The sequence below is a fragment of the Eurytemora carolleeae genome, unplaced genomic scaffold (assembly GCF_000591075.1).
Source record: "Eurytemora carolleeae unplaced genomic scaffold, Eaff_2.0 scaffold722, whole genome shotgun sequence".
Taxonomy (NCBI): Eukaryota; Metazoa; Arthropoda; class Copepoda; order Calanoida; family Temoridae; genus Eurytemora; species Eurytemora carolleeae.
In genome coordinates, this window is record NW_019397102.1 from 35046 (window position 1) to 51993 (window position 16948).

The window sequence follows — 16948 nt, forward strand, 5'->3', positions numbered from 1 at the left end:
TATACATCCGTTTTCATGAGCTTTTCAAAACATAAATTTTAGCCCAGTAGCATAATTATCAAAAATTCCATATCTAATGTTTTTGAAACACCGACCCTTTAGATTGTCCTCCACCCTACCTTAAGTATAAAAAATAGCAAGATTTCTACACAACTATAGAATTGAAAAACTCGAGAAGTTAGAAACTCAGCCCCTTTAACTTATTAACAAAAATATGATCGTGATGGGGTTAAATAATACAGCATTTACAAGAAAGTTAATGAATTAATTTAGTCTCAAATTTAAAATTGCAAATTTGTTCAAAGAACGGTTGGAATAACGTAGGCTAAAACAAAAATACATCAATTTTTTGAATAGTTGATAGTTTAAAAATACTGTTTAAAACTCTTGGAAACAGGTGGAAATATGTGTAATGGACTCAGACGCTGATTGGTTTTAAAACAAAATCCTCAGATGATCACAATTGGTGAGCCATGATTTTTTTTATACTTGTTTCACGAAACTTTCAACAAATGCAAAAGTTTTCGTTTAGTTTATGAATTTTGGAAACAGTTTAACCCTATCCCTGCTGGGGTACTTGAAAACAAGGATACGCTGGGGGGGGGGGAATCAATTTGACCCCCCTTCTAAATCCCATGTTTTATGTCCAAATATGACAAATGATACATCATTAGAAAGCTCTTGTGCTCTACTTTTAGAATCTGCAAAAAAATTTGCAATTTGCGAAAATTGAATTTTTTATCGCAAAATCCAGTTTCATAGTAAAAATGTTTGCAAAATAAAATTTGTCCAAAAAATGACAAATTATACATTTTTGAAAAGCCCTTGACCATGCCATTTCAAATATGCAAAAAAATTTGCAAAATTTTAAATAACCTGATTTTTAATCAAGAAAAACTAAAAATGTGCAAATTTCCTTTGACAGGTTGTTTGCAAAAAATTTGCAATTTTTTTTTCGCAAAACTTGTGCAATCCGTTTCCTTATGTCATAGGCTTTCCAAAAAGCTAAATTTTATCAAAATCTGACAAGTGAAAGTGGGTCAAAACAAAGATTTAGTTTGTTACAGGCAAAAGCAGTCATTCAGGCAGTGTGCCTGAGGACTCAGGCAGTTAGTATTAAAACCCGGTTTTAGGCCTAAAGGGAGGGCTTTGGGTATTTAAGAAAAGTCAGAAAATTTCAACAGCCTCAGACCAATACTTTTTGAGTTATGTAAAAAAAACTACAGGGGGGGTCAAATTGACCCCCCCCCTAGCAGGAATAGGGTTAAGATCCATTCTGTATTTGACCCCCCCCCCCCCCCATTAAGATAATGCATGGATGTCCAAATATGACAAATGATACATCATTGGAAAGCAATTATGCTCTACTTGAATAATCTGCCAAAAAATTGAAAAAAATGATTTTTTTTTTGGCAAAATCCAGTTATATGTTTTAGAAAAAGGTTCCAAATTATAAATTATAAATTTTTGCAAATCCCTTACCAAGACCATTTCAAAAATCTTAAAAAAAGGGCTATGAGTATAAGAAAAGTACAAATATTTCAACAGCCTCGGACCAATCTTTTTGAGTTATGTTAAAAAACTACTATGGGGGGGGGGGTAAATTGCCCCCCTGCCGAATGAATAGGGTTAAACACTTTTATATAAATCGGATATTTTTCATGTTTATTTGGTAGACTTTTATAAAATCTATGGATTAAAGGAACTGTTCAATGGATTAAAGGGACTGTCCACTAAATTTCCAAATGTTTCCGCGGTATTCTATGAAACCTTGATTTTAGTAACAATTAGAAATATATAGTCGTCTTTTATTTTTTATGAAAGATACAGGATTACCGAAACTTTTACCATTTTTTTTTGTTAAATCATTTATCATTTAAACTCAAATTTAAAATACCAATATCTTTGCAACCCTATGGCGTAAACATGTGCTATTTCAAACTTAGAATTTTTTATCTAGTAATTCATAGTTTGAAGTATCTAAGGTCTACGATGTTAAGTTGCACAAATATAGGGATTAAAAAATCAGAGCTAGTTTTTAAGTAATTTAGAAAAAAGCACAAGGGACCCCCCCCCCCCTCGCCAGCCGTGATAGGGTTTAGAAAGTAACCCTCTATATTCTGTTAATATACAATTGTCTATCCTGTATATATAAATCCGCATGTATGCTGAGAAATTGCATTTAAAAATCTGCAACTTCTAATATGGATATCGCCATCATATAAATAAAATGGAGGTCGATTTTAAAAAAAAAATTTCGAAACCTCACTTTAACCGGATTTATAAAGAGCATAACAATCAAAACAACTTTAAGAACAAAAAATTTCAGTAAAATCCATTTTAAAAAGAGAAATTTGACTTTAAAGAAAATCAATTTTTAAAACCACAATTAGTTTTCTGTTTTTAGAGAGACCCCACCCTCACCCTTGAAACTAAATCTGAATGGCAACCACCCTTTAAGCTGAATCTGTATAGGAACTACTCTCACTACAATATGGGTATCGATTCTCATTAAATCACATGTTTTAAGCTTGTTTTTGGCATTTATAACACTCTCCGACCTTTACTAACCTCACCACCCACCTACTGAAGGGTGCACATTTCGTAGTCGAAGAAAAGGCATTTTATTCATACAACAGATGTTATGCCTCATATAGGTTGAATTTACTTTTACTAAAGGGGCAGAGGTGCGTGCGACATTTGACATAGTGTACGAATAGCACATGTTTTTAAATTTTGCTGTTTAATACAACAGAAGAGATATGCAAAAAACAATAGTTGGAATATAGATACGATCATACAGTTTTAAAATCCTGCAATGTTTAAAGTTCTCTGAACTTAATTGTGTAGATTGGTTTATTTAAACAGTAGATTGGTTTATTTAAACACCAGATTTAAACAATATTTACTTACTATTGTGCATGTCATGGTTTGTTAACGTACTTTCATATTTCTCTGAAGGAACTGAGGTTTTGAGACAAACTCAAATATCCTAATCCCCCTATCTTTGCAACCTGATAGAGTTAACCTTTGATATTTTAAACTTAAAATATTTAATCTAACAGAATTATAGTTTTGAATATATGAAAGCTTTACAACATAATCTTGCACTGAAACAAATTAGAGATTTGCCACAGGCAGCCAGTACAATTTAATTTCCGAGCCGGTCAACTTTTCGGTCACAGTTTGTACTGTACCTAGCTCTATGGACAGGACTAGCCAATGCAACAAGGTTGACGCGGTCACACTTTATGCTTCATTTAGATTGAATTTACTTTTACTAAAGGGGCAGAGGTGCTTGTTGGGCTAAAACTTATTTTCTTTCCATTTGATTATTAAAATTTTATATTATTTTCAAAAATTTAAAGTTAATTTTAGGTAGTATTTGTCATGTAATAATACATTTTAGTTTTCAATCACAATTGGTAAGGTAAGGGTATTTATCACAATTCTTACAATTTAAGTTTGTTTGACAGTTTATTATATTTCGACCAATTTACATATTAACAAAATCATTTCTAAATTGCTAACATTTTGCTCGAAATTATAAACAGAGCGTAAAGGTTAACTCACATGGTGATATATTTTAAATATTAAATTAGTTCTTTCAAACAAAATATTAGGATTTCTTTGAAAAATTCTGAACTGTTTAATGCGTTTGTAATATTGGGTGTGTCGAAAGCATTTAGAATTTGCTGGCTCTTTGTAAGTTAGGAACTGAATAATAGAAATATAAAATTTTGATAGAAATTCATAACATTTTCTTTATATATGTTTTTTTTTCAACTGCAGTACATGCAAATAGATTCAAGGACACTAGATGGCAAGGTAGAATTTGTACACTCTCAGTACAGCTGTATTCTGACATCACAAGTGTCAATTTAGCTTTTGTGTCCGACAAAATTATCAAAATAGTGATAGTTTTAGAATAAAGTGCTTATCTTCCGGAAAAATAAGTGTAATTAAATGTTTTCTTTATTTTCTGTTCTTACACTTTTTTATTTAATCTTAGGAAACATGTCAACTAATGTGAGAAAATATCGTTTTCCTTGTTATATTTGACACTTGTGACGTCGTGTATAATTGGTCCATTTCTCTGTTGTCACCTATTGTACTTAAAAACCTATTTGAGTACATGGATTCATCATTTCATAAATTTCTAATCATTTGAAAATGTTGCAACATGCAACACTTAGTGAACGTAGTTTTAAAAAAATGTGCACTGTTAACATGAACTTCATCATTGTTGTTCAGGTAAAATACAGTGAATCAGGTAATCTTAAAATCACAATCATCACTAAATTATCCGCAATTCCTTTAAATAATCAACAAATATATAACTAAAGTATTGATTAATCACAAAAAGTTTGCATTGATTGTTCAAATTTACAATCTGATAACAAAATAAAAGTTGCAGGTACAACGACAACATTTTAAAGACGATTTCTTTTTTATATAAAAATAAAATATTATTTCTAGATTTAAAATGTTTCATTTTCTCAAAAAATTATTTTCTGTTCTCCCCCCCCCCCTTGAAAATCTTTATTTTAAACAAGGAATATGTCCTTTGTTAGGGTTTTATTCGCCGAATTGGGGAAATTTCTAGATTTTGGGTGAAAAGTATACAAAAATGAATGGGTTTTAAAGTCCAATTTTTCAAATTTGCGACCCCCCTCAAAAAAAATCATCAATAACCTGCCGGAAGGGGGGGGGGTTATTAAAAAAATGTACACCCATTGGAAAAGTGATTTTATCAAATCAATACATACATGCTTTGTTTGTTAATTTAATCTTAATGTGCATATTCCATGTACTTCTGTGGCGAATAACCGTACAACTCAAAATCAAGACTGTACAGCTGATATAAACTGTACACCTAAACAATAATAATACAGTACAGTTGGTACACCTAAACAATAATACAGTACAGTTGATATAAGCTGCAGTAAAACTAAACAATGATACTTGTAGTTTTTTCGATTTTTGTCAAATTCTTTGCTTTGCTGAAATAGATTTTCGATGATGGATGTTTTTTTTAGTTAAATCAAGCAACATTCAGAGTTTGTAGGCCTTTACCCTATATCTCTGCTGGGGTACTTAAAAACCAAGATATGCTGGGGGGGGGTCAATTTGACCCCCCCTCCCCCTCTAAATCCCATGTTTGATTTCCAAATATGACAAATGATACATCATTGGAAAGCATCTGCAAAAAAATTTGCGAAATTGCAAAAATTGAATTTTTTATCGCAAAATCCCGTTATATAGTAAAAATATTTGCAAAAAAAATTTGTCCAAAAAATAAAAAATATACATTTTTGAAAAGCCCTTGATCATGCCATTTCAAATCTGCAAAAATTTCTCAAAATTTTAAATAACCTAATTTGTTATCAAGAAAAACTAAAAATGTGCAAATTTCCTTTGACAAATTGTTTGCAAAAAATTTACTATTTTTTTCGCAAAACTTGTGCAATTCGTTTCCTTATGTCAAAGGCTTTCCAAAAAGCTAAATTTTCTCAAAATCTGACAAGTGGAAGTGGGTCAAATCAAAGATTTAGTTTGTTACAGGAAAAAGCAGTCATTCAGGACTCAGGCATTTAGGCCTAAAAGGAGGACTTTGGGTATGTAGGAAAAGTCAGAAAATTTCAACAGCCTCAGACCAATACTTTTTGAGTTAGGTAAAAAAACTACAGGGGGGGGAGTCAAATTGACCCCCCCACCACAGAAATAGGGTTAACCACTTTTCTGTCCAACTAGGATAAAAAAAAATTGTCTAATTCCTTCACTTTTCTTTGTTGCAAAAATCCGAAAGTCACTTTTGTGGAGAACCAGAATTAAAAAGTATTGATTTTTACTTGAACTTCAACCCCATTTTGTGTCATTTGTAATTACTATTTCAGACTCTTTTAGAACAGCAAAAAAGACTTTACCTGATCTTTGCTTAGTTGTGAAAAATATGTTTTATAATCATCCTCCTTCGTGTCCCCAATGGGATTTGTTCTGCATGCAAATTTATGTTTTTCATATTAAAGGTAATGTAAAGGAAAAATGAAGGAAGGTATAGGCTGAAACCTCAGAATCTCAGGAGTTGATTGAGACATGTAAGAGATCTGATGTTCCTGTCTCCAGAAATTGATATAAAACTGTGTGAAACTTATATGTAAGATTGTGTATAAGATTCGTGGTATTAAACTAATCATATTCAACCAATACGGAACTAATCTGAAAACAACAATATCTCAGAGGAGCCTGAGAAACTCAGGTTTGCTCTTTTTATTATTGGAATTTATTAGTTTTTCATTTTTTATAGATATAATTGATAATAATATTTATGCGTCCGGAACTCCAACCAATGACAATGCAGTATTATTGTCACGTGTCTCCCTCAGTTTCACGTGACCAGTATACTACACTGCCATTGGAGGGAGGTATGGTCACGTGATACGGACTTGCATCTTACAAATATATGTTTTGGTATAATTTTGACACAGTTTTTGGTCAATTTCTAGAGACAGGAACATCAGATAGATGTCTGAAAGGTATCGTTCAGAACCTGAGATTCTCAGGTTTTATCCTATACCCCCTTTCATTTTTCATTTACAGTCCCCATAAAGAAGATGTAACTCTTCCGGCCATGGAGCAAGTTTAACCCTTAATCATTACAGAGTGGAGGCGTATAAGTTTAATATTTTTAACTCTTAACTTATTTTTTGTTGGTAGAACAGAACCACAATTTTGCGGATTATTTAAGCAAATTTTTTCCCCAATGCACATGAAAAGGATACCGTGTAAAGTTGAATAGTTTCAAAAAAATAACCCTGAAACACTGCAAGCAGACTTTCATTTAAAAACTAAAGCCAGCCTTGTTATCATATTTGAAAAACTATTATTACATTGTTTCTATTGTTTCAAGGGACTGTAAGCGTAATTTCAAGTGATCCTCCCTCCAAAGATGAGGACAATTAAAATGGTGACCTGCAGGCTTTTTCGGAAACCAATTATTTTTCAATTATATCAGAGTTATATAATTATTCAATTATATAAGAACAATATCTTTCACATTATTGATCAGATAAAGTTATCAAGGGTACCGTTGTGAATAGGACTATGCCAGCTTTGCATGGAGGGTCACTTAAAATCATGTTTACAGTCCTTTTTTAATTAACAGACCGGCTATGTAAGGTTGTTGACTTTAAAAGTCACTATAATAAAATAAAAGAGATCTAAATGGATATTTCTAACATTTATTTAACAAAAAAACGAAAGTTTTGAAATATTTGCATTTAATGCGGAGTTAAACTTGGTTGATTTAGAAATTAACAAAGGAATTAATGATGGATATTAGATGGCGCTTCATGGGAGTTTTGTAGAGCTTCATGTTGGTGGAGCAGATCTGGGGGAACTGGGACAACAGGGCTTATCAATGGAACTAAGGCAATGCAACTTGAGATATCGGAAACTTTGGTCGGAGCCGTGCACAAGTTTCCTAACTAAGCTTCTCAAGAAGTTAATAAGGAGATCAGAGATATAAGCACGCCTGCTGTTAGCTCAGTATCTGCATCATCAGCATGAAGGAGTCAAGAGGCTCCCTGTGTCGGAGCTGTTACCAGCCCAACTCTCCTATTCTGACTGACTCAGACTACTGGGGTGTGTAGAGGGGTGAGGAGCGAGGGTTACATGTGTGTGCTTCATGGCGGAAATGAATCGGGTGTGTACACACATCTTGATAATAGTTGACGGCAATTGAGTCGGTAAAATCGTCTTCCTTATATTTCGAATCTGTGTTAACAAAGGTAGTTAAACTAAGTATGCAGTGTTGTGGACAAATTCATTTGAGACATATGAAAGTCAACTTTCAAAATCGTACTTTTGGGTGTATACGTTTTCAGATTTTTAAAAAAATTTTTTAATGAGGATTCAAAAGGATTTTCTGCAGATATTCTGGAATTATTATTAAAAAGACGACATTTGAAGAATTCGTGGAAATCTGCGAATAAATGCATAGAAAAAAAGAAATTCAATTAAATAATGAAAACGAAATAATTGATTCTAGAATAGATTTATTGGCAAATTTAATTAGTTTACTGTATAATTTTCACTTTATTTTTCGTCGTCTTTATTTGATAAATTAAAACTGATTCTGAAAACGTACCCACCCAACTTCATGATTTTGAATGTTAATTATGCACTCAAACTCAGTAATTATACATCGTGCAAAACTTTTATATGTCTCAAATGAATCCTAAATAATTTGTCCACAACACTGCATACTCAGTTTAACTACCTTACATAGCCAGTCTGTCCCTTTAATGGCCAGCTAGAATTATACTCACCCTCTTATAATAATTAGGGGCAGTCTATACTCTGAGGACTGGAGACCAAGCTTGCCAAGTAATGATTTAAACTCTGATTCTAAACAACGAATATTACGGGACTGAGTTTTTGCCATGAACTAAAATTTTCTTTTCCTTATATCTTTGCAACCTGATGGTTAAACCTTTGATATTTCAAACGTCAGACAATGTGATCCATCCGAATTTTTAGTTTAAAATATCAAAGGTCTACGAATTTGGGTTGCAAAGATTGAAAAGTTCAAGTTTTTTGACAAAAAAAAAACACATTTCCTTATATAAAAAATCAACTTTTTTTACTTTTAAGGCAAAATTATTCTCATTATGAAAAATCAAGCATGAGAGGAGGACGTTAGAAGTGTAAAGGATAAAATTGAATTAATCTCTTCTGTTTATTAACAGAAATTAAACAAAAAGATATAAGACTACACAAAATGTGTATATTAACGCATTAAAAATAGTTTCCGTTGTTCTTAACGCTATTACGATTGGATTAATAATTAGACTACAGGGCTAACATTTACATATTTGAAAAGCACTTCAAAAATGGATGTAATAACACTAGCTTCCAATTGATATGACCCCTCAAATGCGGGAAAATTATAAACCGTTTTTTACAGTTAAAGAGCGCATCTCTCATCTCTAGAAGTTAATCTAAAGACTTCAGATTAACAAAAAAGAGGATCAATCATCAATCTCGATATCCACCATTATAAAGTTACCAGCTCAGGTTACAAAGATGAAAGAGAATTAGTAATATTTAGTTCCGTTGTCCAAAGAACCTCTCAGGGATGTAGGTCATGGTTCCTATAGCTCTAGGAGTTCTATGTATATATCAGGTAGGTAGGATGGAGGTTGTGTTCCAAGTGTATAATTATATCAGGTAGGTAGGATTGAGGTTACCTATGTGTTCTAAGTGTATAATTATATCAGGTAGGTAGGATGGAGGTTACCTATGTGTTCCAAGTGTATAATTATATTCGGTAGGTAGGATGGAGGTTACCTATGTGTTCCAAGTGTATAATTATATCAGGTAGGTAGGATGGAGGTTACCTATGTGTTCCAAGTGTATAATTATATCCGCGGTAGGTAGGATGGAGGTTACCTATGTGTTCCAAGTGTATAATTATATCAGGTAGGTAGGATGGAGGTTACCTATGATTTCCAAGTGTATAATTATATCAGGTAGGTAGGATGGAGGTTACCTATGTGTTCCAAGTGTATAATAATATCCGGTAGGTAGGATGGAGGTTACCTATGTTTTCCAAGTGCATAATTATATCCGGTAGGTAGGATGGTTTGCAGACTCCAGCAGTGACCCAGGTTGGCGCCCAGTGCATTAGCATTATTGCCTAAAATAAAAAATATGATTGTTAAAAAACTGGTTTCTATTGACTTTGCTTCTTGAAGGAATGGAGTTTTTGTCACTCACTTACACTTTCTAATCCCGTTATCTTTTCTACCTGTAAACCATTCATATTTCAAACAAAGATTATTTGATTCAACAAAGTTCATTATTTGAATTATCTAAGATTTGTGATATTGCAAAGATATACGAATTAGAAAATCAAATTTTGTGGCAAAGCCTCAATTTCTGTAGTTTTTTTTTTGTAATCTTTAAATGTTAACTTTTAGATTTTTTTTTTAAATTGGGAAAACTGCAGCTGAAACATACCATGGAGTATATTCTAAAATGTTGTTGATTGAGTCTTATATTTTAATTAATTCATTATCTTTTTTCATGGGACATTTTTATTTTTTTTTAAGCCGTTCAGTAAATATTTGGATTCGTTCGTTTTCAGAATTATCGTTCATTTTACATCTTATTTGTTCGTTTTCTAACTAAACGATCGTTTTATAAAATCTTTCATTCATTAAAATCGTTCGTTCATTAAATAAACGAAAATTGTTTTCTGAGTTTTTTGAAAAAATTATTCCTTCAGTAAAAATACGATTGTCTTAAAAAAACTTCGTTCGAACAAAATCTGTATTTTTTACGTTCGTTTGACCACATTACCAAATCTTTAACGAACCATTTCTAAATTGTGCACAATTTAAAAATGGTTCCTTAAAGATCTAACTAATCAAGAAAATTGGAACAATCATTTTTTTATTTCGTTTGTTAACAAAAAAGATGCCTATTAATATGAAATTTGGAGAGTAGTAACTAGATGGTAAATTACCTCAAATACTAAGTCATCTTGACCAGAATATATTTCACTCAAAGTTAACTTCCTAAATAAACAAAAAATATTGCACAAAAAAAAACAGTTTAAAAAAATATATATTTACTTGAAAAATCCACGATTCAAGACAATGCTGATAAAATGCTGCCAGGTCAGGTTGGACAAAATTCTTTTCGTCTCTGCACTTTTAACAAAAATTGATGTTTTAAAAAATGGCTGCCCTCGTAAAATTTTTGTTCAATTTTAAATCACACCAATGGTAAAGTTTTACTGAAAAACATCTGCTTTTTGTTTTAACAGGGTTACCCTTCAAGATCCTAAAAACCCCTCAAAGATCCTTAAAGACCGTCAAAGACCCTCAAAGACCTTCAAAGACCCATCAAGATCCTTAAAGACCCTCAAAGACCCTACAAAACCCTACAAGACCCTCAAAGACTCTCAAAGACCCTACAAGACCCTCAAAGACTCTCAAAGACCCTACAAGACCCTCAAAGACCCTACAAGACCCTCAAAGACTCTCAAAGACCCTACAAGACCCTCAAAGACTCTCAAAGACTTTGCACAGTCTTTATTCTGTAACCGTTAAAAGGAACTAGCTGCAGTAATCGTAATTTGAATTGACTCTTTATGAAATGATGGTACTGTTGGATTCTCAACGGTAACCATAAACGCGATGTCTGACCAAGTGTGAATTATTTATATAAATGTATACAATATATATATATATATCAATGTATACAATTATATATATCAATTATATATACCAATCAATGTATACAATTATATATATCAATTATATATACCAATCAATGTATACAATTATAAATATCAATCAATATATGCAATAATTGAAAAATGATACTTTTCAATTATTGGTCAAAAAAATGTTTCAAGGGTATCGTTGTCAATCGGGGGTGACAATGGCAGGCTATACAAATTCGACATTTTTAAAATTCCCGGGGCAATGCTGAGCACTTCAGCTAGAAGTTTGTTAAAAGTTGAACCTAATGTAGTCTTGTTCAAGTGTAAATCCAGTCCAACCTTCAGTTAGAAATAAGTGTCTAAATAGATAATCTATATATAAATTTGGCTTGTCTGTTTGGGCGTCTGTTTGTTTGTATCCAATAAACGTCAAAATGGCTGAACCGATCGAGCCCAAATTTTTTGTGGGACCTCAAAGGTTTATGAATGATAAAAAATGTGTTTTAAAGATTTTTAATTTTGTAAAAAAAAAAGTTTTTTTAAAAATCCGCAAATTTTTTTTTCTTCTTCGTTTTAAAATGTAAACAAAAAGAACATGTTCACAATTCAAATAGAAGATGGGCGCGAAGCGCCCTAAAAGCCTAGTTTATTAAAATTGGTTAAACCATGCATATCTGGTCACAGTTATAAGTCTCAAAAACAAAGGAATTGAGTCTTTGCCACAAATCCTAGTTTTCTAATACCTATTTCTTTGCAACCGGAGATCCTAGACCTTCAGTATTTCTAATATCGAACTCTGCTAGATCAAAACTTTGACCATCAGGCTGTAAAGATATAGGGATTAGATATTTGAGTTCGTGGCAAGAACGTAGGTCCTTTAAATTCACATCCAACACAATTCCTTAGTTTTCTAGCAAAAAAATAATTTAAGAATTATGTTAAAATTAATAAAAAAATGTAAAAAAATTGAACAAATATTTGTTATTGATGTTTTTTAATACCTGTAGGCAGAAACTAGCCGTTCTGATAAAAAACATAAAATGTTTTGAAAATAAAATTTATTTTTTTAATCTCAATCAACGATTCTATGAACTCCGGTAAAGTTTTTTTGCTTAAAAAGTCATAAAAGTTCAATTCTTTTATTATTTCTTAATTTTAATCTTAAAATTCGTCTGAAGAGTGTTCTTTGAACGCCATTTCAGGAAGTGTACAAAAAAGGGTTAAAAATTAAAATCAATCATAATAAATAAAAAGAATAAAATTTCATTATTTCCCGAATGGATGTCTAACTTGTAGGATCACAAGCTCTGTCTCTCTGTACATAATATCGATTAATTAAAAAAACGGTTGGTATCAGTCTTTAAAAAAACGGTTGGTATCAGTCTTTCCCCCTCTCCAAAACAACATCAAACATCAAACAATGTTTTTTATTTAGTTTTTTATCGCTGATTGACACACAGGTGTTTTAAAGTATATTATTATATTTTTTTGCAAACATGAAAATATGTCTGCAGGCTTTTATTTTTAAAGAAATTTATTGCTTTTTTTATAAAGTCCCAATTATATAATATTATATATTTTCATCGATATTCCTTTCTGTACATTCATGTCCACAACCACCTGCAGTACAGTACATTAGAATTAGAACAGACTAGAAATTAGATTACTCGATTCACAACAGTACCCTATAGAGTATAAACTTTTGACTGATTCAAGGGTGACGGACCTATTTACAGAAAATCTTGAATTTGTTAAACAATTCATTTGCAAGTTGTTTTATTTTTATATTTAACCATAAACAGATCTAAGAAATACATGTTTAAAAAGCCCATGAAAGATTAATCTGGTCTTAGATAGATTAATCGTGTCTCAGATAGAATAATCTGGTCTCAGATAAATTAATCTGGTCTCAGATAGAATAATCTGGTCTCAGATAGATTAATCTGGTCTCAGATATAATAATTTGGTCTCAAATAGATTAAATTGGCCTCTGATAGATCAATTTAGTCTAAAATAGATTACTAAAGTCTCAGATGGATTACACAGGTCTCAGATAGATTAATTTGGTCTTCAATAGAATAATTTAGTCTCCAAAAGATTAAATTTTCCTCTGATAGATTAATTTGGTCTCCGAAAGATTAGTTTGGTCTCCAATAGACTAAATTGGTCTCAGATAGATTAATTTGGTCTCAGAAAGATAAATCTGGTCTCAGAAAAAATGATCTGGTCTCTGATATATTAATTTGATCTCTGATAAATTTATTTGGTCTCCGATGATTTTTTCTTGTCTAAGACTAATTTGACCTCCGATAGAATAATTAGGTCTCTAATTATATTAAATATGCAGCCTGCAGGGTGTCAGATAAAAATGGTCTTCGTTTTTTTGTCATTTTCAAAAATTATTGGTTTCAAAGGAACGCCGCGTAATTTTAAGTGACCTTAATTAACTGGACAGAGGGTTGTCTGATTCACAACTTTATCTTTGAAATCTTAGTGTGGTCTCAATAATAATTAATTTTAAATTTTAGTTTCTCTGTTAAAGTGATAATGAAGATATTGATAAAGGAATTGAGTCTTTGTCACAAACTATGATTTCCTAATCTCTATATCTTTGTAATCCAATGCCGTAGACCTTAGATATTTCAAACTATGAATTCTATTAGATGAAAAATCTAAGTTTGAAATATCAAAGGTTTACAGGTGGAGTTTGTTACAATTAGACTCAATTCCTTTAGATTAATACAATAATAACAATGCCATCCTTATTTTTACTTGGATAGAGTTAATAAAGAATACTGTTGTGAATCGGACATGCCACTCTGTGTTTTTTAATTCAAGGGCTAAACCACACTCACCTACTGTTGCATTAAATTGTTTATTATCTACAAAGAATGCTCTAACACTTGTTGAACCAGCTTTATACGGTACATTCATTAAATATTGTTTATCCTAAAGAAGAAGAAAAATGAAACAAATTATCTTAAAAATTTGTATTAAAGGGACTGTAAGCGTAGTTTTAACTGAACCTTCATGCAAAGATGACAATAAACGATTTACATCACGCGGTTCCCTTAATAGCTTTGTCTGATCAAATAATAATTAAATATAAACATCCGTGTGTTTATAATAACTGTTTATTTGCGGGTTCCCTGTAAAATTGACTTTCGCATTTTGTTGAAAGATCCTAGAAGCAAACGAGAAATTATCTTAATTTAACACTTTTTGAGTCAGGAACACACAGGTATCTTTCTCATTTAAAAAAAATTAATGTACTTAGGGGACTTAGGGTACCGTTGTGAATCGGACATCGCCATCTTTAGATCTAGGGTAGCTTGAAATTTCTCGTACAGTCTCTTTAAAGGTTTAAAGAGGAAATCAAAGGGTAACCGCGGCAAGTGCCGGACTTGGATCATTAACCCTATGAAGGCTGGGGGGGGTCTGAATCTATGTATAGCCTGGGGGGCCCCCTAGAAAAAGGCCTAAGAGAATAGGTACAGGGTTGCAATGCATGTGCGTAGCCCAATTTTTCATGGCCAGCTCAAAGAAAAATAATTAGACCGATAACTTTAATAGATTGGGTGCTAGGGAGGGTGGAAAAAAATGCCTAAAAAAGGGTAAAAAAGTGACACATTTTTTTGTATTGAACAAATATAAAACTGTGACATGTTTCTACACGCATTTTTCAATAATAAAAAAATATAGTTTTTAGATCTGCAGTAGTCACAAAAAAGTTTTTTTTTCTTTTTTTAAACAAATATAATAGTGTGACACATGTTCCACGTGCATTTTTCAAGGGCTTTTGAAAAATATAGTTTTTATTTCTGTAGTTTCAGTCACAAAAAATTTATGGGCTATTTTAAATTTTTTTCACTGACCGGACTTCTTTTTCGCCCTGTACCAACCCTAGGAATTAAAAAAAAAAGTTTAACAAAAAAAATAACAAAGGCCCCCCCAGCCTGTTTAGGGTTAAGGTTAAATAAAACCAAAAATTGTGTTTATATATATATATATATATATTTAACATTTTTAATTTAATGTAGTTTATTACCTTTATATTGAAGAAAATTGATTGATGATGATTGAATTGGGTTTCACTGTACAGGCAAAGTTTTGCTTCATTTTATCATGAAGTTGGCATTGCCTGTGTAAGACAATACTTTTTACCCGCGTCAGGTTATTTTGAACCACAAAAAGGTATTTAAAAAGACAAAGGAATAGAGTCTCTGCAGCAGTCTCAACTTTTCTAAGACCTTTATCTTTTCAAACTTAGATTATTTGCTTTAACAGAATTCATATTTTGAAATATCTTTAGTCCATTGTGTTGTGTTGTCAAGAAATGGGGATAAGAAAATCAGAGTTTGTGGCAAAGACTAAAACGAAAGTCAAATAATGCTGATTGAATTTGGTCCGAAAGTGCAGTAGAGAGTAGAAAAGGTCTTCTTACGATTTTAAAAATTAAGGATGAAAAGATGAAGGCATGAAATGATGAAAGGATAAAAGGATAAAAGAATAGATGAAAATTTTAAAAAAGAATGAAAGAATGAAAGTATAATAAAAGTATAAAAGAATGAAAGGATGAAAGGATTAAGGGAAGAAAGGAAATATATATGCGTAACTTTCCTTCCATAAAGACTGTAGTGTTCAGGTCTGAAAGGATTGGTGTACTTCTCACAAACAGACTAGAAATAGAACAAAATAAATAAGGAAGTGAAACCCCTTAATTTATAAATGAAATGGCATGCCATTTCCCAGTCCATATTAGGGTTTCCTGCGTTAACGATGCGGAATTTCGAAAAAAAATATGCGACAAATTTTCATAAAATAGATTTGGGAAAAAATGCGAAAATTTTGCGAAGCCAAAAATGCGAAATTTACCGGAATGCTTCCGAAATTTTTCGCATTTTTAGTTTTTTCTTCGTGAAACGATTTCCCCATTTGGCTGGTAACCCTAGTCCATTTCAAAAGCCTCTAAGACTGTGTCTGATCCAGAAATGGAATTGCTTTAATCAATTTCTTCAGATTTTAATCTGTGATTCTGTAATTGTTAATCTTAACAATGTTCAAAAAGCTGAATTAGCTTATTACCTGTATTAACTGTTTTCTTTGAGAAAATAATTTAAAATTTTCTTCATCTTGATCTAAATAAGAGATTTATTAGGCACATTATTCTTTCAATGGATACATTCGAAGTAAAAAGAAATTATGTGCAGGGTAAACCACAAAATAAAGACTTCTGCAGAGACTTCTGTTCGAAACTTGTCTAATGCAAGACAGACTTAAAAGTACTTAGAACATATAGTTGTTTTTCTCTCATTTCTAATAGTGTGTAATTCTGACAATTTCTGCCTTGTTTCTGCGAAATAACATACAAAATTCATTTTCAAAAGAAAAAATGAATATAATCAATGTTAAACTAGATTACACTAGATTAAACTAGATTAAACTAGATTAAAAAGTACTATGGTATATTTAAAAATGGCAATCACGTTTACAGTCCCTTTAAAGATTCCTGACAAAAGTCAAAAGTAATTCGATTTTCTAGAGATGTTTAATTCTTAAGTCTCATCTTTTTTTTCGGGTTACCCTGTATCTGAATTGTTACGGAAAAAAAGATTTTATATTGTACGTTAAAACTTACTTGAATTAGATGAAGATGAAGATATCACTGGTACTGTAAATTTACTTGATCTTGTGACAACAACAAGGGTAACT

At 31.6% G+C, this 16948-nt stretch overlaps 1 protein-coding gene and 2 long non-coding RNA genes across 3 annotated transcripts; all 3 read right to left on the reverse strand.

Annotated features, from left to right (window-relative positions):
* Positions 1-4724: 4724 nt before the first annotated feature.
* On the reverse strand, positions 4725-11665 carry LOC111711860 (carbohydrate sulfotransferase 10-like). The gene is made up of 7 exons (XM_023486322.1): positions 11539-11665; positions 10641-10718; positions 10532-10583; positions 9604-9700; positions 8331-8409; positions 5928-5997; positions 4725-4876 (listed from the first exon to the last, which is right to left on the reverse strand). Exons 4-7 carry the CDS (start codon positions 9692-9694, stop codon positions 4793-4795), a joined length of 324 nt encoding a protein of 107 aa, XP_023342090.1. The 5' UTR covers positions 9695-9700; positions 10532-10583; positions 10641-10718; positions 11539-11665; the 3' UTR covers positions 4725-4792.
* A 1126-nt stretch (positions 11666-12791) lies between these two features.
* On the reverse strand, positions 12792-15736 carry LOC111711861 (uncharacterized). Its single transcript, XR_002767329.1, has 3 exons — positions 15285-15736; positions 14092-14185; positions 12792-12856 (listed from the first exon to the last, which is right to left on the reverse strand). It is a non-coding gene; the product is annotated as an uncharacterized LOC111711861 (long non-coding RNA).
* Positions 15737-15836: 100 nt separating this feature from the next.
* On the reverse strand, positions 15837-16948 carry LOC111711862 (uncharacterized). The gene is made up of 3 exons (XR_002767330.1): positions 16875-16948; positions 16322-16374; positions 15837-15915 (listed from the first exon to the last, which is right to left on the reverse strand). It is a non-coding gene; the product is annotated as an uncharacterized LOC111711862 (long non-coding RNA).

Excerpts from the sequence above, each read along its gene's own strand:
- LOC111711860 (XM_023486322.1), bottom strand. The coding sequence starts at position 9,694 with ATGCTAATGCACTGGGCGCCAACCTGGGTCACTGCTGGAGTCTGCAAA. Across the intron at positions 8,410-9,603 it reads TATGCACTTGGAAAACATAG|AATCAGAGTTTAAATCATTA; the intron begins GTAACCTCCATC and ends TTCGTTGTTTAG. Across the intron at positions 4,877-5,927 it reads CACAACTAAGCAAAGATCAG|GTGTACAGTTTATATCAGCT; the intron begins GTAAAGTCTTTT and ends ATTATTGTTTAG.